Source organism: Elephantulus edwardii, unplaced genomic scaffold, assembly GCF_000299155.1.
Source record: "Elephantulus edwardii isolate Elephantulus edwardi_28Jun2011 unplaced genomic scaffold, EleEdw1.0 scaffold00164, whole genome shotgun sequence".
In the NCBI taxonomy this organism is placed as follows: Eukaryota; Metazoa; Chordata; class Mammalia; order Macroscelidea; family Macroscelididae; genus Elephantulus; species Elephantulus edwardii.
The window spans coordinates 7,580,101-7,605,283 of record NW_006399914.1 but is presented as its reverse complement, the minus strand read 5'-3'; the positions used below and the strand labels follow the sequence as shown (position 1 = coordinate 7,605,283).

At 40.6% G+C, this 25,183-nt stretch overlaps 1 protein-coding gene and 1 pseudogene across 1 annotated transcript in view; one reads left to right on the top strand and one right to left on the bottom strand.

The window, feature by feature from the left end:
- LYSMD2 (LysM, putative peptidoglycan-binding, domain containing 2) overlaps nucleotides 1–16,507 on the top strand; it is a 21,503-nt gene extending 4,996 nt beyond the window's left edge. Inside the window, exons 2-3 of the mRNA XM_006895321.1 lie at nucleotides 14,667–14,995; nucleotides 16,465–16,507. Of these exons, the coding sequence (XP_006895383.1) occupies nucleotides 14,667–14,995; nucleotides 16,465–16,507 (372 nt within the window). The remainder of the gene's footprint in view (nucleotides 1–14,666; nucleotides 14,996–16,464) is intronic.
- A 761-nt stretch (nucleotides 16,508–17,268) lies between these two features.
- On the bottom strand, nucleotides 17,269–24,964 carry LOC102852146 (annotated as a pseudogene).
- Between the last annotated feature and the right edge of the window lie 219 nt (nucleotides 24,965–25,183).

Genomic DNA, 25,183 nt, shown 5'->3' with positions numbered 1-25,183 from the left:
TTTTTACCCTACTGGAGAAGTTTTTGGATGTGCATAGGGATTTGAGTCTTAGAAGATCCCATTCATCTATGTTATCTTCTCCTGGTTGTAGGATTCATCAGCTATTGATACAAGCCTCAAAGCCATTTGAGAAGTAAGGGAGCTTATCTAATTCATCTTTGTAGCTTCTGTGCATAGCTATTATGGGTTCTCAGTGGGTTACCCCATAAGCAAGGAAAGCCTTTGCTTACTTACTAATTGTAGTGAACAGTTCATGTTTTTGCTATACCCAATATTCTGCTTCTACATAGGGCTGGCATTTGTTTCTTTTCCAGCCGCATAGTGCCTGCCTGCAGAATCAAAGCCTCTTCAAATTCACATTCCTTGATAGGAATAGAGCACTGTAAGCAAGGTAAGGGCAGGCTTACATGTGCTTACTTAACCTGTAGTGAAGTCTGACTCCCATGTTTTGCACCACTTAGTAAGCACAAGTAAGTCATGTTTACCTTACTTAGGACTAACCCACCCCTGGTCCTGTACCACATGTGGACTTACTCCACAGGAAATCCAGGCAGATTTGAAATCACCAGGCTCTGGAGTTGAGCAGACCCTGAAAGATGCCTGGATAGAGGTTGAATGACATAGTGCATCTTGGTTAAGACTTGAACTGAACAATATGACTTGAGACCAGCACTCAACCCTCAGAAGTCTGCTACTGCCACTGTTTTGGGTGTTTTGTTTCCTTCCTTTACAATAGAAGTAAATGTGAGTTTCGATTTAGGTGTCTTTGCCAGCATAAGAACAACTGGAGGAAGTAGGTCTGGAAAGTGAAACTGTTTGTGCTGTGTTGAACTACAGTTAAATCTCAGATGTAAACTTGCCTGGGCTGGAATTTCCCTGGCTGACTTTATTTCCACTGAGACCCTAAGGCACCTTCCCTAATTCTGTGCTCTAGATTATTTATTGTTTGTGTGTCATGCTACCCACCCCCAGAAGAAGGTGCAATTGACCAGTTCAGGCAGTGACCGAAAACTTTGGAAATCCTGGAAAAATGTCCAGAGACCATTATAGAAACAAGTAGGAAAGGAAATTGAAGGAAACCTTATTTGCATGGACTTCTTCATGGGCCTTTTGCTGCCCTCTGGGTTCCAGGGCCTGCAGTCATTTGCTATCTGAGTTTATTTCTAGGATCTTTTCTTCCTCCTCTAATTAGCTGCTAATCCTTTCTTTGCATTTCCCCTAACAAAAATTACCTTACAAAAAATAATTGTCATTTTAAGGAAATGAGAATTATGAATAAGAAACTTCTTATGTACCATGTCATTGGAATGGACGGATAACTGACCTTCCAGTTGGTTTTCAGAGACAGTAAATCACACAGAAGGAGTTTGCCCATCTTTCTTCTGCAGAGTAGCTGGTGGACTGGACATGAATGCCTTTGGGTGGCAACACCAGTTCCTTGTCACTATGCCACCAGAGCTCCTTAGAAGTTTCAGTGTGTATAAATCACTAATGTTTATAACTTTAGCCCCTGCTACTGGTGGAAATTTACTGGTCAAAGAGAAGAGTGCTTTAAGAAGTGCCTTTAGTAATTTGACATTTTAGTAGATTTCCAAGTGCAAGCAGTGCCCAGGTTTCAAATGAGCTCCATTCCTAAATGTATCTTTAAGACGATTTGAAGTTAAATTGGAACAAGTGCATATGGTCTTTATTTAGCCTTACTTTAGTGCAAAAGAAGGCAGCCTGATGGCACCATGGGTTAAGTATTGTACTGCTAAACTCAAAGACTGGCAGTTCAAACCCACTAGGGGCTCTGCCAGAGAAAGATGAGGCAGTTTGTTCATACTAAAATGTCCCTCAGAAAGCCAGTGAGAAAGGTCTCCTCTGTCCTGCAGGGTCAGTGTGAGTTGGACTTGATGGAAAGTGTTTTGCATTAGCGCAAGAAAAGGTTTGAAGCTTTCTCAGTGATTTAAAAGCTGCCTGTGCTACAAATGAAGATAATTGTAAAGAAAAACTTGTTGGGAGGAAGGGCTGGTTTATTTCTAAGTGAAGGTAAATTTAAATAACATTGAAGTGCTAGTTACCCTGTTCTAACTGTGGACTGCCTGTATACTTTCCCTTAGAACAGTTTTAATGAGGTATAATTTACATGCCCCAACAAGTTATTTAGTAAATGACTTTTGGGAAGCGTACAGAGTTGTGCAATCATCACCATAAGAAGATCCTTGCAGGTCCACCACAGTCACTTTCTGTTCCCATCTGCAGCCACTGGCAACCTCTAATCTACTTTCTAATCTATGGATTTGCCTTCTATGGGACTTTTTGTGGTAAATGGAATCTTCTGTATTCTTCTAAGTTAAAGAAAAGGGAAGGGGGAAAATTCTTTTTCCAATTAATACATATGTGTGGAGGTATATGTTTGTTACCAGAAAATTAGTTTGAGAGAATGGCTTCATAATTAGCACTGTTTTCTCTTCTCTAAAATATAATAACTAAATGAAAGCAATATGTATATATGAAAATGTTCAGTAAACAAAACCACCCACTGTTCCTGTTTCTGGAAGGCGTCATCTGTAAATAGTGTACACACTTAGCCTGCTTGATTGGTAACCAAAAGATTGGAAATTTGACTCTATCCAGAGTCACTTAGAAGAAAAGCCTGGTGGTCTACTTTAAAAAAAAAAAGCTGCTGAACACTATGGATCACTCTTCCTCTCTGGCCTACATGGAGTTGCCATAAGTTGCATTCAACTCTATGACAACTGGTTGTAGAATTAATTGCCTTTGTAAAAGACTGAGAGGAAGGAAAAGTTTTGAATATAACTTCACGATGAGACAGGTGGGCTGATTATGCTCATCCAGATGTCCTTTGGGGAGTGCCTATGCTTATCTAGCAACTGCTGTTGATGTCCATTCCTTCCTGAATGTCCTATAAAGTTAATTTAATCTTATGAAAGTCCTCCACAGGGGAACATAAGGATGGTTCGTGTTCAACTTAATTTCTCCAGGCACACTTTGACACCACTCTTTAAGGTTTTCCTAAAAAACCTGACTCTGATTCTGTAATATTTCTTAGTGACCACACAGTGAGTTTATATCTCATTGAGTCATGCTATTCAATCCAGATTAGGAGAGATTCTTGGGATGAAAGCATCTTATTGCTCTCTGTCTCCCTATATGCACACGCACCAGACCCAAAGGATAGTTCTGCGGCATTTTGAAAAGGTCACGCTTTCTATTCTCAGTATTAATTAGGTATTAGGAAATATTGAACAGAGAGCAGGTGAGAGAGCTGTAGACTTTTCTAGTTCCTCTTTATGTTGGATCATGTTAAAAGTTTTAGATGAGGCACAATCCCCAGAACATAAATTAGTTCAGAAAGAAGTATAACTCTGAATCAAAATAAAAAAATCACTTCACTGGTTTGGAGTACCCACCATCTCTTGTCTGTGCTTCTGTAACCCCATAACGGGACTTCCTGTTTCCACTAATGTCTTTTTACCGCAGTCTGTCTTCTACATATTTGTTAGAGTGATCTATAACTGTCACCAGATTATATTACTTCCTCACATCCTCAATGATTTCTTATCACCCTGAAAAGAAAAGTCTTAATACTACCGTGGCATTCAAAGCCCTAGCTGATCTGGAGCTTTCTCATCCCTCCCTACACTTCAGCACAGAATGTTTTTCCTGCTTTGGGGCATTAGCAGCCTCTGTTCATGCACACTCACTCAATTGCCATCAAGTCAGAACTGACCTCTAGCTGATCCTGCAGCAGATTTTCTGAGGCTATAAATGACATGGGAGGAGATAGCCCATCTTTCTCCTGGGGAGCAACTGGTAGAACTTCAAGAGCTAACTTTGAGAGCTAACCTTTGGGTTAGTAGTGCAGCCCCTTTCTGTTAGGCCACTAGAGGTGCAGCTTTTTCTGGCTTATTATTGTTGAGTACCTTTGAGTCAGAATTGACTCATAGCTGACCCTCCAGAAGGTTTTCAAAGGCAGTAAATCACACAGGAGATTGTCCATCTTTCTTTTGTGGAGTAGCTGGTGGAATTGAGCCAGTGTGTATTTGGGTTGGCAGTACAGTGCCTTACCACTATGCCACTAGAGTTTCCTCTCTTTCTGGCTAGATGCCCTTTTTATAACTCTCTGCATGACTGGTTTCATCCCTTAACTTTACTGTGGTTAGCACAGTTTGGAGCCTATATAGTTGTTCTTAAGCCATTGCTTATAAAGGAGTAATTATGGGCAGACAAGTGTAGCACCTTTGAAAACCATTTAAGCTCATACCTAGAGAGAGCAGTAACAACGTGCTATGTTATCCACCTGGGCTTGTTTGTCTGGTGGTCTAGTTGGTAAGGAGTTGCACTTCTAACTCAAAAGTGGTTCCTCTGTGCCTGTTCAAATCCTTTAGTGGCTCCATGGGAGAAAAATGGGCAGTCTCATCCTGTCCAATATACAGCCTCTGAAAACCCACTGGAGGGTCAGCTGTGAGTTGGTTTCAACTTGGCGGCAGTGACTGTTTTGGTTTTTCTCATTTAGTGAGAGAAAAGCTTTTTTACGGATAGAGAAGATTCTACCGCCTTCCTTTTTATTTGTTAAATCCATGTTAGGATCTGCCTTTATGGTTGTTGTTGTTGTTGTTGTTATGTGCCGTCGAGTCGTTTGCAACTCATAGCGACCCTATGTACAACAGCCCTAAACCCTGCTCTATCCTGTGCCAATCACACTGCCTCTGACACACCCATCCCGATTACCCCAGTCACTGAATCAATCCACCTCATAGAGGGTCTTCCCCTCCTGCGCTGTCCCTCACCTCTACCCAGCATGATATCCCTCTCCAAGGACCTGTCTCTCCTTGCAACGTGTCCAAAGTATGTCAGACGAAGCCCCAGAAACTTTGCCTCCAAGGAGTAGCCTGGTTTAACCCTCTCCAAGATGAATCTGTTTGTTTTCTTGGCAGTCCATGGTGCATTCAATACTCTTCTCCAGCACCACAGCTCAAAGGTGTCAGTTCTCCTTCTGTTCTCCCTAGTCATTGTCCAGCTCTCTGATGCATAACAAGTGATTGCAAAGACCATGGCCTGTATCAGGCGCACCTTCATCTCCAAAGAGACACCGTTGCTCTTTGAGTACTTTAGAGAGGTCCCTAACAGCAGACTTTCCCATTGCAATTAGTTTTTTTATTTCCTGGCTGCTGGTGCCAAGAGTGTTGACCGTGGAGCCGAACAAACTGAAGCTGTGAACAATCTCAATCTCTTTGCCATCCATCCTGATGGTACCAATTGGTCCAGTGGTGAGAATCTTTGTCTTCTTGACATTGAGCCTAAGTCCATACTGAAGGCTTCAGTCCTTGACCCTCTGCAGTAAGTGCATGAGGTCCTCCTCAGTTTCAGCGTGCAAGGTTGTGTCATCTGCATAACGCAGATTGTTGATAGATCTTCCACCAATCCTAACGCCACGCATCTCCTCATAGAGCCCAGCCTTTCGGATAATCTGCTCTGCATACAGGTCGAAAAGGTATGGAGATAGGACACATCCTTGGCACACATCCTTCCCAATTTTGAACCATGCAGTGTTTCCCTGCTCTGTTCTGACGACTGCCTCTTGGTCCAAGTATAGGTTTCGCATTAGCACGATTAAATGTTTTGGGATTCCCACTCTTCTCAGAATCAGCCACAGTTTGTTATGATCCACGCAGTCAAATGCCTTTGCATGAAAAAAAAATGCCTTTGCATAATCAATGAAACACAGATAGACATTCTTCTGGTATTCTCTTCTTTCAGCTACGATCCATCTAATGTCGGCTACAATATCCCTAGTACCACGAGCCCTTCTAAACCCAGCCTGGACTTCTGGCAGTTCTCTGCTGATGTACTGTTCCAGTCGTTTTTGGATAATCTTCAGTAGAATCTTGCTTGCATGTGAAATCAATGACACTGTTCTGTAGTTTCCACACTCAGTTGGGTCACCCTTCTTTGGAATGGGAACAAATATAGATCTCTTCCAGTCAGCTGGCCAAGTGGTTGTTCTCCAGATTTCTTGGCAGAGCTTGGTGAGCACATCCAGGGCAGCATCTGTTAGCTGAAATATGTCAATTGGTATACCATCTATTCCGGGGGCAGCTTGAACTTCTGCCTTCATCACCATAGGCTCTTGCTCAAATGTTATTTCATTAAATTATTCTGTGTCTGCCAATTCCTTTCTATACAATGACTCAGTATATTCCTTAGTTTCATATTTATGTTTTACAAATATTACTAACATTTTTGAGTGTTTCTGTGTGTCAAACATTGTTGTAAATGTTTAACATAAATTATTTAATTTAAACTACCATTTTGTGAGGTAGTTGGTAGTATTATCCTTGTTTCACAGATAAACAGAATGATTAGAACAAGACAAAGCCAGAATTTGAATTCAGAGAGTGTAGCCTCAGAGTCCGTGTTTCTAACTGCTACCTTATAAACTCATTTATCAGTTTGTATCTTAGACTCAAATCTGCCCTTGTTCTTCGATTCATTCCCACCTGGACACTGTCTGGGTTTTCTGATGTTCTTGACGCTAGTGCCTCATGTCTTAAAGTACATACTGCGTCTCTTATGTCTTTTGAGGATCAGCATGCACCTTAATTGCTTACTGGTGTTACTGAGATGAGTAAAATGCAATCCCTGACTTCTGAAAATTCACAGACTACTTAAGAGGCAATTATACCAGTGATCCAACTCTAGCACAATAAATGTAAGAGTTAGAGGCAGCTTTGTACATCATTTTTTCTCACTTTGCTTCTTCCTGGTGTTTTTCTCTGTTACTGCCTCAGAAACCTCTGTGGGGGCTGGTTGCTTGAATACACAAATTTGTAGTCATTTTTAAGGCCGTTTGTATAGGACTGAAAATTGCCTTGTCAGTTTTTTCCTCACAGGGACCAAAAAATTGACTAGCGACCAAAAAAATTGGATGATCCTCTCTAAGAAGGCCACAGAGAATTTATTTGTGTAATTGGCTATTGTTACATAGCCTATTGACCAGTTCTTACAGTGTACATACCAATCACAGGACCAAGTGGACAGTATCTAACCATCCCTGTTTGTAACTTACCCAGGAAATGTTAATCAGCCTACACAACAGAAAAAAAAAACCCTCTGGAGTAGAAAAGTAAAAAACTCTGGTAGAAAACTAAAACACAACAAACAAATGGATAGAGAAGCTGTGGTATATTCACACAATGGAATACTATGCTGCATTGAAAAACAAAGAACTCTTGAAGTAATTATAGAAAATGGGTGACCCTGCAGGACATTATGCTGAGCGAAATATCTCAGTTACAAAAGGCTAAATACTGCATACTGCCACTATGGTAAAACAGGACTGACATCAGGGTTGAGGGGAACCTAAGAAAAGAAGGGATAAATAATGTATACTGCATTAAAACAAATGACAGAGAGAACAGTTAAAAGGAATATAGGATTAGGTATTATTTTCATGACAAGATTACAGAAAAAGAAATATATAGTAGACTGTGGACTTGGGGGGAATTGTCTAACAATGAAAGAAATTTTTTTTTTCTTTTCTAAGAAAAGTGATCTGGGAGAGTGGTGGGCAGGGAGGAAAATGTGCAATAATGAATGGGAGGAAAATTAAATGGAAAGAATATGCTGTAAAAAATATGTATATTGCATTAAGAAAGAAAAGTAGAACAAATGTAACTCCTCAGGACTTAAGGAGAAAACCCCTCAAGCTGTTTTTTTTCTCCAAAGAACAAGGGCAAAAAGCCACATAAAAGAACTCATTTTACCACAGTATACACAAGAACTTTGAGAGACCCAGAGAGGCTATAGAAATGACAATTCTTGCCCTGTAGAAATTCGGAAACTACTCTTATTGTTTCCAGTCCTGATTCAGCAGTTCAGTTCCTGTTGGTGCCCCCTACTAAGTCCCCTTTACTGCCTGGGAGCAATGACTATTAGCTTGTATAAACTTATAAAAGTAAGCATTTCAAAGGGCACCACATCAATAAGGGCTCTTTTAGTTAGAAGCTAAAGAAAACCCAATTTTAATTGGCACATACAAGCAAAACACACATACAAAAGAAGTTCATTGGCTCTTGGAACTGAAAGATCCAATAGAACTCGGGCTTTGAACCAGAGGCCCAAATGCTCCTCTCCAAGGTGGTTTCTTATTCAGCCTCCAAGAAAAGGGCAGGACAGCTGCCAGCCCTCCAGAACCTCTCCTCCCAGCAGAAAAAAAAACGCCTAGCAACAGTATGTTTGTATCTGTGAATGCTTTACAGATGGGGCTGTGGCCTATCACAAAAGCCAGGCCACTGCAGTGCTCCAAAGGGCAGAAATGAATCAGAAACTCCCCCCTGGAGCCAGGCGATACTGGGTGCTGTGTGAAGGTCCTTCACAAAGAAAGAGGAAGAGAGTGGATGCTGAATAGAGAAAGCAAGCTGTACTAGGAACTGGAGAGAATATGGATTATTTCAGGTTACTTCACTAACTCTCAATAGTAGGCCTAAATTTGACTAGAGATTCTTGGGCTTTTTACTTTTCAGTTGTCTTTAAAATGCATCCCTCTCCATTCGTGTTTCTCTTACCTCTCTCTCTTTTTCTTTGTTGCCAGAACATGAAAGATTTTTCACTTACCTTTAATGAAGTATTTTTTTAAAAGGAGAAGAACAGCTTTTCCTACCTTATTTGTATATATTCAGCCTATAATAAGAAAGCAGGAAGAACAGGAGCCCTTTACAAAAACGAGTTGACTTGTTTTTGCAAGCTCTTTGAAGTAGGAGGAATCTAATTTTATGACTCAGAATTGATTTAGCTTTCAAGGGACCCATAATTCAGTCCTTATAATAAAATATTTTAATCTTGATATTGTGTGTAATCTACAATCAGACAGAAAATAGTTGAGGAATCATTTAAACATCCCAGAAGCTGTATAGCCATAGTTGGATTAATTAATCACCATGTGCCTTAAAGGAATCTAGGTGGCATAGTGGCTAAAATGTTCAGCTGCTTACCAAAAAGTTGGTGGTTTAAACCTACCAACCACTACATCAGAGAAAGATGGGCAGTCTGATTCTGTAAGATTTACAGCCTTGGAAATGATATGCGTGGTTCTTCTCTGTTCAGGTTGTTTTGAGTCAGAATGACTCCATGACAGTGGGCTTGAGGCGTGCCTTCACATTTTCTTTGGAATATGTTGTTTGTTAGGTGCTGTCCATTTGTCTGTGACTCTTACAGCAACTAAGAACAACCGATCTGAACCTTGCCCTGTTCTGTGCCGCCTTCACTGTCTGATATGCTCGAGTCCACTGTCACAGTCATTGTGTCAGTCCACCTTGCAGAGGGTTCTTTTTCTATTTTTCCCCATATGGGGTCTTTTTCCAAGGACTGATCCCTTCTGCCACCCAAATTATGTGAAATGAAGTTTTACCATCCTTGCTTCTAAAGAGCACCCTGGTTACACTTCCTCCAAGATACACCTGTCTGTTGTTTCAGGCCATAGGATATACAGTACTGTTCTCCAGCACCACAATTTAAAGGCATCAGTTCTTCTCTGGTCATCTTTATTCATTGTCCAGCTTTCAGGTTCATAGGAGGTGACTAAAAATACCATGACTTGGAGCGAGAGCACCTTTTCAGTCTTTAAACTGACATCCTTGCTCTTTAGCGTTTTAGAGAGGTCCTTGTCAGCAGCATCAGAAAATAGAGCATAGTACCAATCCTCTATTCCCAGGCACTTCTCTGTGTTCTCCCTTTTATATGCACACGCATCTATGTGATTGTGCATAAAAACTCTCCTTTAGTCTTTTAAATTACCCTATGAGATGTAGGTAATGTGTTTAACTCCTGAAGAAACAGGCATAGAGAGATTCAAGAACCTGCTCATTTTCAAACAGTACAGATTGGTATAACTGGGACTTGATGATCTAGCCTGTGTGCTTGGTGGTTGTGCTGAACTGTCTGCAAAAGAAAAGTTGTAATGATTAGAATACCCCTCCTCACTTCCCCATTTCTGTGGTTTGTAGGAAATGTCCACAGACTCTGAAAGGTTTTGAGGTTACAGAAAGAAACTGTTTTTAAATGAAAAGGGCCTCTCTTAGTGGCTACTATATAATCAGTAGTATAGTGTCAACCCTTTTTTATCTTTCCCCCTTATTTCAGTAAGTTTAAAAGGATTTGCTCAGTATCTTTCTAAGGACTGAGATATGGAGAATTTTTTTTAAATAAGTTTTGTATTTTATACTGGTTTACATACAAAGTTCGTATACATTGTGGGTTTTTTCGTATACATTGTTTTTTACACGGGATCTTTCCCATTTCCTTTACCTATTCAGCCCTCTACCCATCAGATTGTCTGGTTTTATGATTACCCCCCTGTCCATCCCCATCCCACTGCTCCTACCCTCCCCACCCCCAGATCCTCATACACATTTTACTAGCTATCTTGCTGTTTCCACAGTATTGATTTTATACAGTATTTGTCCTTATGGAACTGAGTTACTTCACTTAGCATACTACACATAGAGATAATTTTTTAAAGTGCAGATTAGCCAGGTGAAACTATTACAATACAGAAGTGGATATTCTGCCACTGAATTGGAACCAATAATGCCGACTGCACTTCCCACTGTATACTTTATTCTCAAATCTCCTAATTTTCAAACAGGAGATGATAATTTTTAAGTTGTAAAATATTTTGCAGAAGTTAAATTATATCTATAAATTCCATTTCCTCTTTTGTCTCACCTTCTATGAGAGAGGTAAAGGTTATAGAAAGAAACTTGTTAGAAATTCTAGCTTCTTCATTTGTTAGTTGAATAAAAATTCCATGTTACATCATCTCTATGAGATTTGCTGATTTTATTTATAGAGTGAAGCTATAGATACTCACTCCACACAGTAAAAAGAGTGAAATGCTGTATGTATGAATGATATTTGAAACCAAGAATTGTGATTAGTTGGTGGCCTAGTGAATAGAGAGTTGTGCTGCCAACACAAAGGCCTGCGGTTCACACCCACCGACTGCTCTGAGGGAGAAAGATGGGCAATATCCTGTCATGCTGTTTAGAGCTCTGGAAACCTGCTGGAGGATCAGTCAGTTATGAATCATTTCCTACCTGACCACAGTAAGTTTGAGTTTTTTGAGCAAGTTAGTTCTGACTCATAGTGACTCTTTGGACAACAGAACCAAGTGTTGCCTGGTTCTGTACCACCTTCCCAGTTGTTGCTATGTCTGAGCCCTTTGCTATATCTACCCATGAGATAGTCCATCTCATTGAGAGCTTTCCTTTTCACCGATGAACTACTTCCTCTAGGGACTGATCCCTCCTGTTAACGTGTTCGATGTATGTGAGACAAAGTCTCATCATCTTCACCTTTTTAATTTAACATTTTTAATTGCTTCGGATGCAATATGTTGTTTATGTTGTGTTTCATTCATATACATTGTTTTAGACAATCTTTAATGTTTTTTTGTGGGTTTTTTTTCCATTCATTCATTGTTGTAGATTTGTTCCCTCCCAAGGCTACCCCCCCCCACCCCAGAACACTACCCTCTTGGAAAAGTAAAAGAAAAGATTCTTTCATTGTTTTACAAACCCTCCCCCAGGTCCACTCCACCATGTAGCCATCGCTCTAGACTCCTGTCATGACAGAAATACCTAATCACATATCTCTTTTAAACAGTTTTCTCCCTCCTCTGTTTCAGTGCAGTATACATTATTGAGCCCATCTTACTCAGTCTCTCCCCAACCCCAAGATCATTCCCGTTCTACAACAGTGGCACCATGCAATATTTGTCCTTTTGTGACTGGGGTATTTTACTCAGCATAATGTTCTCCAGAGTCAACCATTTTGAATAATATTGCATGAGTTCCTTGTTTTTTAATGCAGCATAGTATTCCATTGTGCGAATATACCACAGCTTCTCTAGCCATTCATTTGTTGATGAGCACTTAGGTTGTTTCCAACTCCTTGCTATTGTGAACAAAGCTGCAATAAACATGGGTGTGCATATATCTGCTTGGATGACAGTTATGGTCTCTTCTGGGTATATTCCCAGTAGTGGAATTGCTGGGTCAAATGGTATCTCTATTTGCAACTTTTTGAGAAAGCGCCATACTGCTTTCCACAGTGGTTGCACCATTTTACACTCCCACCAACAGTGAGTCAGGGTTCCAGTTTCTCCACAACCTCGCCAGCATTTGTTGCTTGCTGTTCTGTTAAATTTTGCTATTTTGACTGGGGTGAGATGATACCTCATAGCTGTTTTAATTTGCATCTCTCTTAGAGCTAGGGATTTTGAGCATTTCTTCATGTGCTTGTTAGCCATCTGAATTTTGTCTTCGGTGAAGCGAATCTTTAATGTTTTATACAATCATTCATATACATTAATTACTGTTGATCCATGCCTATTATTACTCCATCTTTTCAGATCCTCATTGAATCTTTCCTATTCCTTCATTCCTTACCCCAGTCTGTCCACTAAACTCTGCCAAACTAGTGATTTCCACCCTTGTTCCTCTTTTTCTGCTGCCTTCCCCCTTTTTCTTTCACGTTTTGGACATTTGTTGTACACATTTTACTCATTATCCTTCTATTTTTGCCTTAATGGGTTTGTGAATTATTTGTCCTCCTGAGACCGAGTTAGTTCACTCAGCATAATGCTCTCCAGACTCTCCCTTGTTATATAATATTTTACATTATTGTTGCTTAGTGCTGCATAGTAAGGACATAATGCTTGGGAGGGTGGAGGGACAGCGCAGGAGGGGAAGACGCTCTATGAGGTAGATTGATTCAGTGACTGGGGTAATCGGGATGGGTGTGTCAGAGACAGTATGATTGGCACAGGACAGAGCAGAGTTAGGGCTGTTGTACATAGGGTCAGTATGAATCGCAAGCAACTCGACAGCACATAACAATGACAACAATTGGTTTGCTAACAAAGTTCGTATACATTGTGTTTCACACTATCCTTCAGTCACATTTTGTCTCATACAATCACTCCCATTCATTATATTTTATAAAATTAATTAAAACAGGTATTATCTAACCTTCCGTCCTCACTGTTAAGACGCATTCTGGCTACACTTCTTCAGAGACAGATTTGATCATTTTACGTGGCAGTCCATAATATATTCAATATTCTTCACCAGCACTGTAATTCAAATGCAGTGTTTGTTCTTTAGTTTTCCTTATTCATTCATTGTTCAGCTTTCACAAGTGTATGTTGTTGTTACGTGCCTTTGAGTATGACTCATAGCAGCCCTGTGAACAGCAGCTCTGAACCCGGTCCTTTTCTGTGCCTTCCTCACCATCTCTGACACACTTGAGCCCGTTGTAGCAGTCACTGTGTCAACCCATCTCACTGAGTGTCTTCCCCTCCTGCAGTGACCCTCCACCTTTCCAAGTATATAAGGCAGTTGAAAATCTGTGACTTGAGTCAGACATTCAGGGTCTAAATGAGTATAATTTTTCTTAGCATTTTCAAGAGGTCCTTGGCAGCAGATTGGCTCAGTGCCACACCTTGTTTGATTTTAACTGCTGCATCGATGTGTGGTGGTGGTGTTGTTATTCTATGCTAAGTGCACATGCCTGGCTCAAGTCCCAGTTCCATCAACATAAACTGATCATAAGCATGTTATTTAATCTCATTGAGCCTACTTCTTTATGAGTAAAACAGATATTATCTACCCTTCACAGGGTTGTTGTAAGGATTCAATGATAATGTATATATACACTTATGTAAAGGATGGCTGTGCATACATATCTGTCTCCTCTCTCTCTCTTCGTCTTTCCCTCCCTCTCTCCTCTTCCTTTCCCTCCCCTCTTTCTCTCCCTCTCTTGTTGCCATTGAGTTGGAACCAACTCATAGCTGACCCTCTCTGACTGGTTTTCAGAGGCTGTAAGTCACACAAGAAGAGGCTGTCCATCTTCGTCCCACAGAGTCGCTGGTGGATTCAAACCAGCTGCCTTTAGGTTAGGAGCACTTCTCTCCACGGACTGTGCTGTCAGAGCTCCCTCCTCTTATATGATATCTCTACCCACTTTCCTTGCCTGTTCCACATCTACTCATTCTTCTAGGTCCATCTGTAGTCAAAAGATTAAAAGTCTAATTCTACCATCTCTCTCTAAGGCCTTTCTTCATGACTGTAGCCCCAGTCTCATGCTTCCAAATTATGTACCACATCCCATATCCATTATATTCACCATGTAAATTTTAGATAGCCAGGAAGGACTTTGTATGTGAAATAGCAATGATAGTAAGTTGTTTTTTAAAAAAAAACAGATAATAGATCTATTTGAATAGGAATGGCATTATAAGTGTTAAAAAATCTCCATGTTTAAAATTCAGGGATTTAAGGCTGACTATTTAACTTGATGGAAACTAACAACAAATAAAAGCTGCCTTTTATGTAAATTAAAGCTGCATTTTATGGAAAACAATATAATGGGGATAAAAATTAGGCTTTCATTTAACTTGGGGAGCAGAATTTCCTAATATTTCTTGAAATAACAGGAGGCACCTGGGGAGGTGACAAAACCTGAATATAAAACTCTCAAACCTGGAGAAGACATTCAGCACATTTTGTTCTTGAATATATTTAGTTCTGTATTGAAATAAACCCTACTGTTGGATTTAGTTATATGTAACTTGATGTTTCCTTTTTTTTAAATTTTAGATGGAGCTGATAAAAAGAGCAAATAAACTGTTTACCAATGATTGCATATTCTTGAAGAAGACTTTGAACATCCCAATTATATCAGAGAAGCCTTTGTTGTTTAATGGACTTAATTCAGTTGATTCTCCAGAAAATGAAACTGTTGACAGCAGTTGTTCCCCTGAAGAGCCGGTGGTGGCTGAGGACGACCTCTCTCCTCCTGGTCCTCAGGAGGCTGACGTGCAGCCTGAGCAGCCTGAAGAAGTGTCAGCCAGAGACTTCCTGCAGAGACTAGACTTGCAGATTAAGTTATCAACGCAGGCAGCCAAGAAACTGAAAGAAGAAAGCAGGTAAAAATACCCTCGTGAAGATATCAGAGGCTGAATAAATTATTTCTCAAAGTGCCTTTGCTAGGCCAAGTCATCTTCTTTTCACTGAAAATGATTTTTTAATTTTAGAAAGGCATTTTTAACATGTGATGTCTGCATAGAACTACCATCTTATGCCTACCAAGTTGTGCCACTCTTGAAAGCATAAAATCAATTCTAAAGGAGAAAGGTTTGCCTTAGTACTACATTTTTTTAAAGAAAAAAAGAGGGGGAACCCTCAAAAGCCCAAAGCAAGCTCACATTAGATCTTATATAGGATATACATAAAAACATAACATAAAGAACGGACAGTACTTTTAGCAAATTTTGTATGAATCAGTACAGTACTTTCTAAGTAGTCCTTATGGCACTGTTTCCTTGGAAAGCATCAACTAGATGTCTCTTCTTGGCTAATACCTGGCATTATTATCTGAAAAGTTATGCTTTTAAAGCAAAAAAGCAAACTTTTATTAATGAAATACTCTAACTTGGTGTGTTTGCCCAGACTACCAAGAAATTTGAAGCCAAAATGAATGCTCAGGATCAACTACTCTAAGACTGCTTCTAATTCATATATTTGTATCCTTCTCCATTGTTCAATCCTAGTTTTTTATCTATTACTCATTTTATGTGTGTGCTCTTTATTTTACATACTTCTAATCTTTTGGGGAAAAGTGTAGGATTTCTCCTCCCATGCGATTTACCACCTCTTGAAATCTTTTGGAGGGCCAGCTATTCTGACTTGACAGCAAGCAACAACAATAATCTATAATTTAATGACATTTCCCTGAACCGTGGTGCTTTAGGGGTTAAAGCATTTCACTGCTTATCAAGGGTTGGCAGTTCGAATTCCACAGAAGAATGAGGCAATCTGCGTCTCTAAAGTTTCCAGCCTCAGGAACCCTTGGGGTAGTTGGTTCTCCATCCTATAGAGTCACTATGAGTAAAAATCAACTTGAAGGCAGTGGGTTTGTGGTTTGAGTGATACAAATGTCACGTATTCAACATCCAGCCTAAAATTTGGCAGTTAAAGCCCCTCAGAGAGGCCGTAGAGACAGGCCTGGTGATGCACTTCGGAAAGATCTCAGCCTTCAGTGTTCTGTGGAACTGTTTGGTTTGCATGTGTGATATCAATCACCATGAATCAAGAACAGAAGAATTTGAAGCGATGTGTTTAAGTATGCAAACAAAAATAAGAAGTTAAGCAAATCACTTGTTAGCCTAAAAACTGCAATACTTAATTCCTCTAAATTCTGTATTACCTATTGGGATGCTAAGGTATACTTTAATATTTGCATATTAGATAGCTTTCAAGGAATATACACAATAAGTTGATACATTCCTGTCTTTCTATGCCAATTGGATATTAAGTTGTATAATACATACTCATTTTCGTAATGTGGTTTTAAAACATTCACTTATACTCTCTTTCTTTTTTTTTTTACCCCCAGAGATGATGACAGTCCCTATGCAACTTCCCTCTATCACAATTAGATGATCAGGGAGCCTCACTCCAGCTTGGATTACAAATATATGGACCATAAAGAAACCGAGAACTGAAGGTTCAAAAGGATGTCTTTTGAATTTCCATAACATGCATCTTAAAATCACAACTTGGTGGCTCCACCTACTGCAAACGCACTGCTTTGATTAGTGGCTGCTGGCTTCCTCACATTTTAAATCTTATTGCAGCATGACAGCAAAACTGTATCCCAAAGCTTGTCACTTTTGTAGGTGGCGATAATCTGCAAACTGGCTTTTGTACATACTGGTTGGCATAAAGCATCAGTGGCTATTTATATATTCAGGATAAGACAGTTTATCTCCTAATGAAATCCTACTTATTTGGAAAATATGGTTACTGTCTAAGTGACATTGAATTTGCTGTGTGTTTATAACTTAAGTGATATATATATACAGATATATTTCAATAAGTATTACATATTCTGTAATAATTATAAAGAACAAAATTTTATCCGTTATTTTATAAAAATAAACTACATGAGTCTGAATGAGAAAATAAACTATGTTTTCATATGTGAGTCTTCAGTTTTTTTAAACAAATATAATTTTTTAATTATGTTTTTTAAGTGATGACAGCTTCTCCTCCATTAAAGTTTATGATTATTGTAAGTACAGTTTTTTTTGTTTTTTTATTTTAAAAATTTTTCAGTTCTTCTATTTCAGAAGCTTACACATTTTCCTTTTCCTAAAAAAGGAGGTTAAGGGATTTCCACAGAAGGCTGGAAGGGCCTTCAATTCAGCTGAGTGTCATTCATCTGAAAAGAAAATGCTTTCGTGAAGCTGGGATCTGAATCTGAGGGCTTCTCCACCAGGACAGTGCCCTGGATTCCTCCAAATCCCTCAAGACGCAGGCTGAGTGACAGCTGCAGTTCTTCATACATTGCTTCATCCCTTTTGAATACAGACAGTTTTACTTTCTTGAAAGCTTCTTCAAAGTGTTTAAGACTGACCTTGAGTTCACCTTTCTCATTCCTTCTGCTCTTCTGCCAGGCCATTTCCTGTCTCAGGACACTGGGTGAAGCCTCTCGCACCAAAGCAGAGAGGTCCACGCCTGGGTAGCAATTACAGCAGAGATCACTGGCTGTCACTTCCAAATTTACATCATCAGCATCCAGTGGGGGTTTGGTACCGTTTTTTTGGTGATAGTTTTAAAGATGGCCAGGCGATCTTCTGGGGGTGGCAAACCAACAAAGAGCGTTTTATCCAGCCAGCCTGGGCGCAGTATTGCTGGGTCAATGATAACTGGCCTGTTGGTGGCTGCCATAATAAACACCTGTTGCCGTGTTTCCAGACCATCCGTCTGTCTGTGAGTAGCTGGTTCACCATGCGGACACTTTGGTCTGATCGTCGAGGGCATAAGGAATCCACTTCATCGAAGAATATCACTCAGGTACTGAGTTCTTGGCTCTCTGAAAAACCTGTCGCAGAGCACATTCAATTTCACCGGCATACATATTTAAGTAATTCAGGACCCTTCACAGATAGGAAACTTAGTCCAGATTGATTTGCCACAGCCTTTGGCAGGAGAATTTTACCACAGCCAGGACCAGCAAGGAGGACCCAGCTGGAGTCACTAACCTAAGGGCTCTCTGAGCTGATCTGGATTCCAGACTGGTGCCAACATTGCCATGGTGAGCTCTTCTCTAACATGTTCCAGGGCACCAGTGTCAGCCCACGTCACGCTGGGGACAGTGACAAAGCCGCCTGTTCTGGCAGAAGGCTGAACTGAGGCTAGAGCAACAATGAAATCATCCAACTCAATGTGCAGCCCTTGTGGTAGTTCTTCAGAGAGAGGATCCTGTTCTCTCAGCAACTCTAGCAGCCTTTGCAGTTCTTCCTGTGTTTTAGAAGCACACTCCATTCCCACCCCTTCCTGGCATCTCCAAGTGGAAGCCAACAAGCCTCTAGTCTTAGGATCTCCCTGCTTTCGCTCCTGCAGCTCCGTCAAGGCCCTGCTTACGGTACACAGGTCTGCCTCCTGGCAAAGCACCAGGAGAGCAACACCAACAAAGCCTGGTGTTGGGTGTGCTAGGTGATGAAGAGGAAATGCGTCAGGAAGTCTCAGTGTCCTGCATAAAGTCTGAAGTATTCTTTCCCTGACTGCTTTGTCTGGGATACCTATGCATACTTCTCAGTCAAACCTTCCTGCACGTCTCAGGGCAGGGTCTAGCAAGTCTAGTTGGTTAGTAGCTCCAATGACTAAGAGACGAGCTGTCGCTGCCATATTGTTCATATCATCCATGCAGGTAAGCTACAATGCTCTGTTCCATGTCTTTGAAGCAACTTACCTTTTGGGTGTAATAGCATCAATTTCATCAGTAAAAAAGATGCAAGGTGCAATTGCCACTACTTGTTCAAAGAGTCCTCTCAGCTTCTGCTCAGATTCTCCGGACACAGCAGAAACGATCTCCATAGCAGCTACTTTGAAAATTGGCAAGTCAGGTTCCCCAGCAATGGCATTTGTGAGCAATGTCTTCCCACAGCCTGGTAGTCCATGAAGGAGAACTCCGTGAGTGGCGATGACGCCCAGGTGCTGGTACACCTCAGGGTGATGCGTATGGATAAGCATCTTGTAGACTTCCTTTAATGTTGTTTCACTGCCTCCAATATCTTCAAACGTCATGCTGGAGACTTGCAAAACTAACAATCCCTTGGCTTTAATTTCCTTTTTCAATGTCTCCATCTACTTCCTGAAGACCTTTCTTCCTTTTGCTTCCTCTGTTCTTTAGCATCTCTTTCCATTTTTTTTTATCACACTCCAGAAAAGATGATTCTTCTCAGTAATAGAGAGGGTAAAACTGAATTTCTCCTTGGAGGCTAGGATTTTGAAGCTCCATCTAACATACATTGGCCACGTGGCCAGGAGGGACCAGTCCATGGAGAAGGACATCATGCTAAGAAGTGTGGAAGGACAGTGCAGGAGAGGAAGAGCCTGGATGAGATGGAGATTGATGGAATAACTGGGGTAATCGGGTTAGGTGTTGTCAGAGTCAGTGAGATTGGCTCAGGATAGGACAGACTTCAAGCTGTTGTACATAGGGTCACTATGAATCACGGGAGATTCCATGGCACATAATATCAGCATCATGGTATCTTTAGTATAGAGTGCTCTCACAATTGAGTTTTGATGTTTTCTTGCATTAACTATCTGAACTGTGAGGAAAATATTGAAGTTGTCAAGGATTTAATTTTATGAATATCAGGATCCAAGGAGGTGGGGAGGGTGGAAGCAAAGGAATGAAGATTGTGTGTGTGTGTGTGTGTGTGTGTGTGTGTGTGTGCGCGCGCGCGCGCGCACTCATGCATATATTAATCAGGAGGTTGTATAATTTGATGGAGGGTGAGGGTCATTAGAAGCATCTGGTGTGAAAAGCAATGTATTCAAATTTTGTAAATAAACTAGCATAATAATTTGTAAAAATATTTCATTTTACTTAAATGCACAGCCAACATCCATAGTAGCTCAGTTAAGAAATCAAAAAATATTTTGCATCAGCAAATCTACTGTCAAGAACTTCTTTAATGCATACCTATGTTTATTGCTGCATTGTTCACAATAGCAAAGATATGGAAACAACCCAATTGCCCATCAACAAAAGAATGGATAGAGAAGCTGTGGTATATTCAGACAATGGAATACTATGCAGTACTGAAAAAATAAGAAACTAATGAAATATACAAAATGGGTGACCCTGGAGGACATTATGCTGAGTGAAATATCTCAGTCACAAATGGACAAATATTGCATAATATCACTGCTATAAAACAGGACTGACATGGGGGTTGGGGGGAAACTGTACACTATTGAAACAGATGAGGGAAAGAACTGTTTAAAAGGAATATATGATTAAGTATTATTTATATGACATCAGTACAGAATAAGAGCTGTATAGCAAAGTGGATGGGGGGAGGGGGAGGAAACTGCAACAATAAAAAAAATTTTTTCAAAGAGACGTGAAATGGGGGGATGGTAGGGAGGAAAATGTACAACAATGAATGAATGGAAATCCAAGTTCTCTATAAACTTACTTTAAAATCTCAATCAAAATTTAAAAAATTATATGAAAACCAATAAATATATTTTATATATACCTATATATAAAATGAACAGTGCTCAGGCTGTTCGTTCATAGGGTCGCTATGAGTCATCTACGACTTGACGGCATCAAACAACAATAACAATGACAACGACCAAGAGAGAGCTACGCTGGCCTAGTGGAAAGGAAGCTGTGCTACCAAGCCGAAGGTGGGTGATTTTCATTTGTGGCCCTCGGCCAGGTTCAAATTGTCTTCCTGTCAAACATTCTTCTAGGTGGTATAGCACTGGTCTGTGTGTTGCTGTACAGAGGTAACTCATGGTTGCTGTGATGCTGAAGACTGTGACAGTGATATGCCAATCGTGGTAATGGGTACCCATCATGGACAGTGTTGGCTCAAGCCTGGAGGCAAGAGCGGCATCCACTTCTGAAATGGCTTGCCTCCGGAAACTCTGTGTACGAACAGTGCTCAGGCTGTTCGTTCATAGGGTCGCTATGAGTCGTCTATGACTCGACGACATCAAACAACAACAACATATATAAAATGGTTAAATATTTTAAAAAGAACTTCTTTAAAGTACTCAAAAGCAAGGATGTAAGTTTGAAAAGTAAGGCATGCCTGATCTAAGCCATGGTATTTTAAATTGCTCCAGAGTACAGAAGAGCAATGATGTTAGTCAGGAAACTATGGTGCCCCTGATCCAGGCCATAGTCTTTGTAGTTGCTTGCTATATATATCAGAGAGCTGGACAATGACTAGGGATGATAGAGAATTGATACCTTTGAGCTGTAGTGGACCATGGACTGCTAGAAGGACAGACAGATACATCCTGGAGAGAGTGAAACCAGACTGCTTGTTGGAGGCAAGGATTCTGAAGCTTTATCTGACATACTTTGGACATATTGCAAGGAGGAACCAGTCCTTGGAAAATTATGTCATGCTTGGGAGGGTGGAAGGACTGTTCATGGGAAGAAGACCTTCAATGAGATGGATTGGTTCAGTGACTTGGGGTAATGAGGGTAGATGTGTCAGGGACAGTAAAGTTGACACAGGATACAGGATAGAGCAGGTTTCAGGTCTATTGTACATGGGGTTGTTATGAGTTGCAAGTGACTCTGGCACATCACCACCACCACCACCACAACATGTATCTGGAAGTTGGGCAATGATTAAGGAAGATCAAAGAGTTGTTGTGTATCACTGAGTCAAAACTGACCCAGTGCTAAGTCTCCAGCGGGTTTTCAGAAGTAATTAATTTCACGGGCGGAGAGTAGAGCCTCTGAATTGTGATATTGGGGAAGAGTATTGAATATACTATGGATTTTCAAAAGAACAATTTGTTTTCTAAGTGCAACCAGGGCACTTCTAAGGATGGTGAAATTTTGCCTTGCATATTTTGGGCATGTGGTCAGGAATAGGCAGTCCTTGGAAAAGGACATCATGGCGGGAAAGGTGGAGGGCCAGAGAAAGAAGGACCCTCAACAAATTGGATTGACACAGTGAGTGCCACAATGGCCTTGGGCACTGCAGAGATCATGGGCATGGCATGGGATAGGGCAAGTTTAGACATACTGTTCATAGGGTCACTGCACTTGTAGTAAGGCAGTCACTGTAGCTGACTCAGAGGGGAGGTGGTAGAGGATATTGGGGGGGAAAGGGAGAATTAAGAAAAAGGCCATGCTTCAGTGGAGGCAGAGACTTTTTTAAAACCAGAATTATCATATTGTTTAACAAATTATGGCACATTTGAAGTAACCCCAAAGATATTAATCTAAAAACATTATTCAAAAGATGTAATATAAATAAAATTTAAAATTAAGACCATAAGCTGAAAACTATTTTGAATCCTCATTTTTGTTTTTGCATAAGGCAGTCTGTTTTAGCAATTTCTAGCTTAGATGTCTCTCCATGCTTTTAATAGCTTTGAATGTTTCGTGACAGCAGTGGGACAGGGCGGGACTACATAGCCCCTACTGTAGAGAGAAGAACTGACAAACTTACATTCTAGCCTCTGCTTAATGTACATACTGCAGCATGATTTTCAGCATATTGTTCTCTTTGTGAACCAGTTTTCTCATTTATAAAACAGGAATTAGTGATCTTTTGTCTCAGTTATTGACAGGAGCCAGTGAGTGTCAATGCTCTTTGAAAATTACCATACTAATTGCTGTTAAGTTGGAGCCAAGTCATAGCTGACATTTCATTGGGTTTCCAAGGCTGTAAATCACATGGAAGAAGATGCCTGTTCTGCTGAATGGCAAGTGGATTTGAACCACTAGAGAGGTGTGGTCTCTGAACTCAAAGCAGTAACTCTCTACAGACCACACCCACACCACCAGAGTTTTTGAAAGCTACCATAAACTTTCTAGATTTTCATTTTCAGAAATACAACATTCCTGATGGCCTAGTGGCAAGGATCTGTGCTGCAATCCCTGAAAGCATGATGTTTGAGTCTACCAGCTTCTCCATGGGAGAAGGATGGGAAACCAATCACCTCCCATGAGATTAATTGCCTCTGAAAACCTGCCAGAGGGTCATCTATGGGTTGGTTCTGCCTTGATTGTGACACACAACAATGATAACATATAAATTACAGAAAGTGAACAGATTAAATAATTCAGGCACAATCAGTTCTAATGTAGTTGCAGCTTGTTGGGACTGTAGTATGTGAGCAAATAGTTGGTCATGTGTCAGAAATGACCTCATCAAAACAGCCTTTGTAGTTTGGATAAAGGGGTTTTTAATGCCCTCTGGTGGCCTTAGTAGATAAAGAGTTGTGCTGCCAACTCAAAGATAGGCAGCAGTTGGAATCCACCAGCTGCTCCTGGGAAGTAAGATAGGCAGTCTCCTCCAGTGTGATTTACAGCCAGTGAAAGCCTGCTGGAGGGTCAGCTATGGGTCGATTCTGACTTGATAGCATATAACACCACCACATCTCTCACGATACAGGAGTCCAGATGTCACAATGTGCCATAAAGATCAGCAATTCAAGTCTCCCAGATGTTCTGTGGGAAAGATATACTGTCTTGGGGACTCGATGGAAGGTCCCTGTGAGTCAGAATCTATCTACTCAGTGTCAGTGGTTTTGGGTTATCACTCTCCAAAGGGTACTGACTTCCCGACAACACAGTGCGTTCATGTTTTGGTTTTATAGTTGTTTTTTTGAGCTTGAGAGAGGAGAGGAGCAGCAGCTGTTTCCTACTCCTGCTAGCAGCCTCGTAGAGTTCCCAGACCTCACCAGTTTTGTTGTTGCTAGGTACTGTTGAGTCGTTTCCATCATAGTGACCTATGTACAGCAGAATGAAAACACTGCCGGTGGGGTTGTTTTGCACCATCAAGTCACAGCTGACTCATTAACAAACCCTTCCACAGGTTTCAGAGACTAGAAATCACATGACAGACTGCCCATCTTTGTCCCAAGGAGCAGATGATGGATTTGAATCGCATACCCTTGGGTTGGCATCATGACTCCTTATGACTAGGCCACCAGAGCTCCCTTGGAGTACTAGGAGTATTCAGTACAGCGTACCAGAGGACTAATATATAAATTATTGTTATTTTTAGGATTTAAACTGAAAGAGGAAAATAGTTATGTGACTTAGATTGAATAATGTATTTTTAAAACTTTTTTTAACATTGTTGTTGTTGATTGCCTTCGAATTGAGCACGACTCACAGCGAACCTGTGAACAAAAGGCCTGAAGCCCCTCTACAACTATCAACATTTATCAAAGTTCATAGAGTTTCTGGAGACATGTTATTTAGGAAGTGGATGCCACTCCTGCTTCCAAACCTGCCATAGAATGTTATTGATTGAGTCGCCTGTGATGTATAGCAGCTCTGAACCCTTTGCTGTCCTGAGCCAATCTCACTAATTCTGACACACCAACCCTCATTACCCCAGTTACTATATCAATCCATGTCATCTCATCATTTTTTAACATTGACAAAGAATATTTTAGGAGGACCTCAGGCCACTTAGTTTCCCCAACTGTGTTAGTTACAGTGGCTGAAAGATACTGCAGGACCCAGAGTTCATTGACCTTTTTCTCTGGAGGAAATCATCTACCAGCCTTGGTTCATGGAGAAAGAAGTGATTTTTATGATTTCCATCCAATTGTCTGGCCCTCTTGACTCACTAATAAGAAACATAAAAAAACAAAAAAACACATTTGATTCCAATCTGGTTTAGATAATTGGAGATTTGACATAAATTTGCACCTTGCTTGATGTAGTGTTCTTTAACTCATTTATCTTCTTGGAAAGTACATAGGTAGCCCTCTTTCTACGCAGACTGAGCATCTGAAAATTCACTAATAGGAAATATTAAAAGTGCAGAGAAACTGAAAATTAAGCTATGCCCACTTTTCAGGTTCCTTTTGGGCTCCATGGGGCCTGATAAAGAGTCTGCTAAAAGGAGTAGCTGAAAATGCTGTTGGCTCTCCTTTAAGAAATAGAGGCTTTGAGGAAATATAAATGCAATTCAACTCCCAGAGGGGGAGAGTGGAAAGAACATCTCTTAACAGACATATTGTAGTCTAGCAGGTGATTTGGTGTCTCACTTTGAAACCGGAACACCCTTCATTCTTCAGGAAACACTCGCGTATAT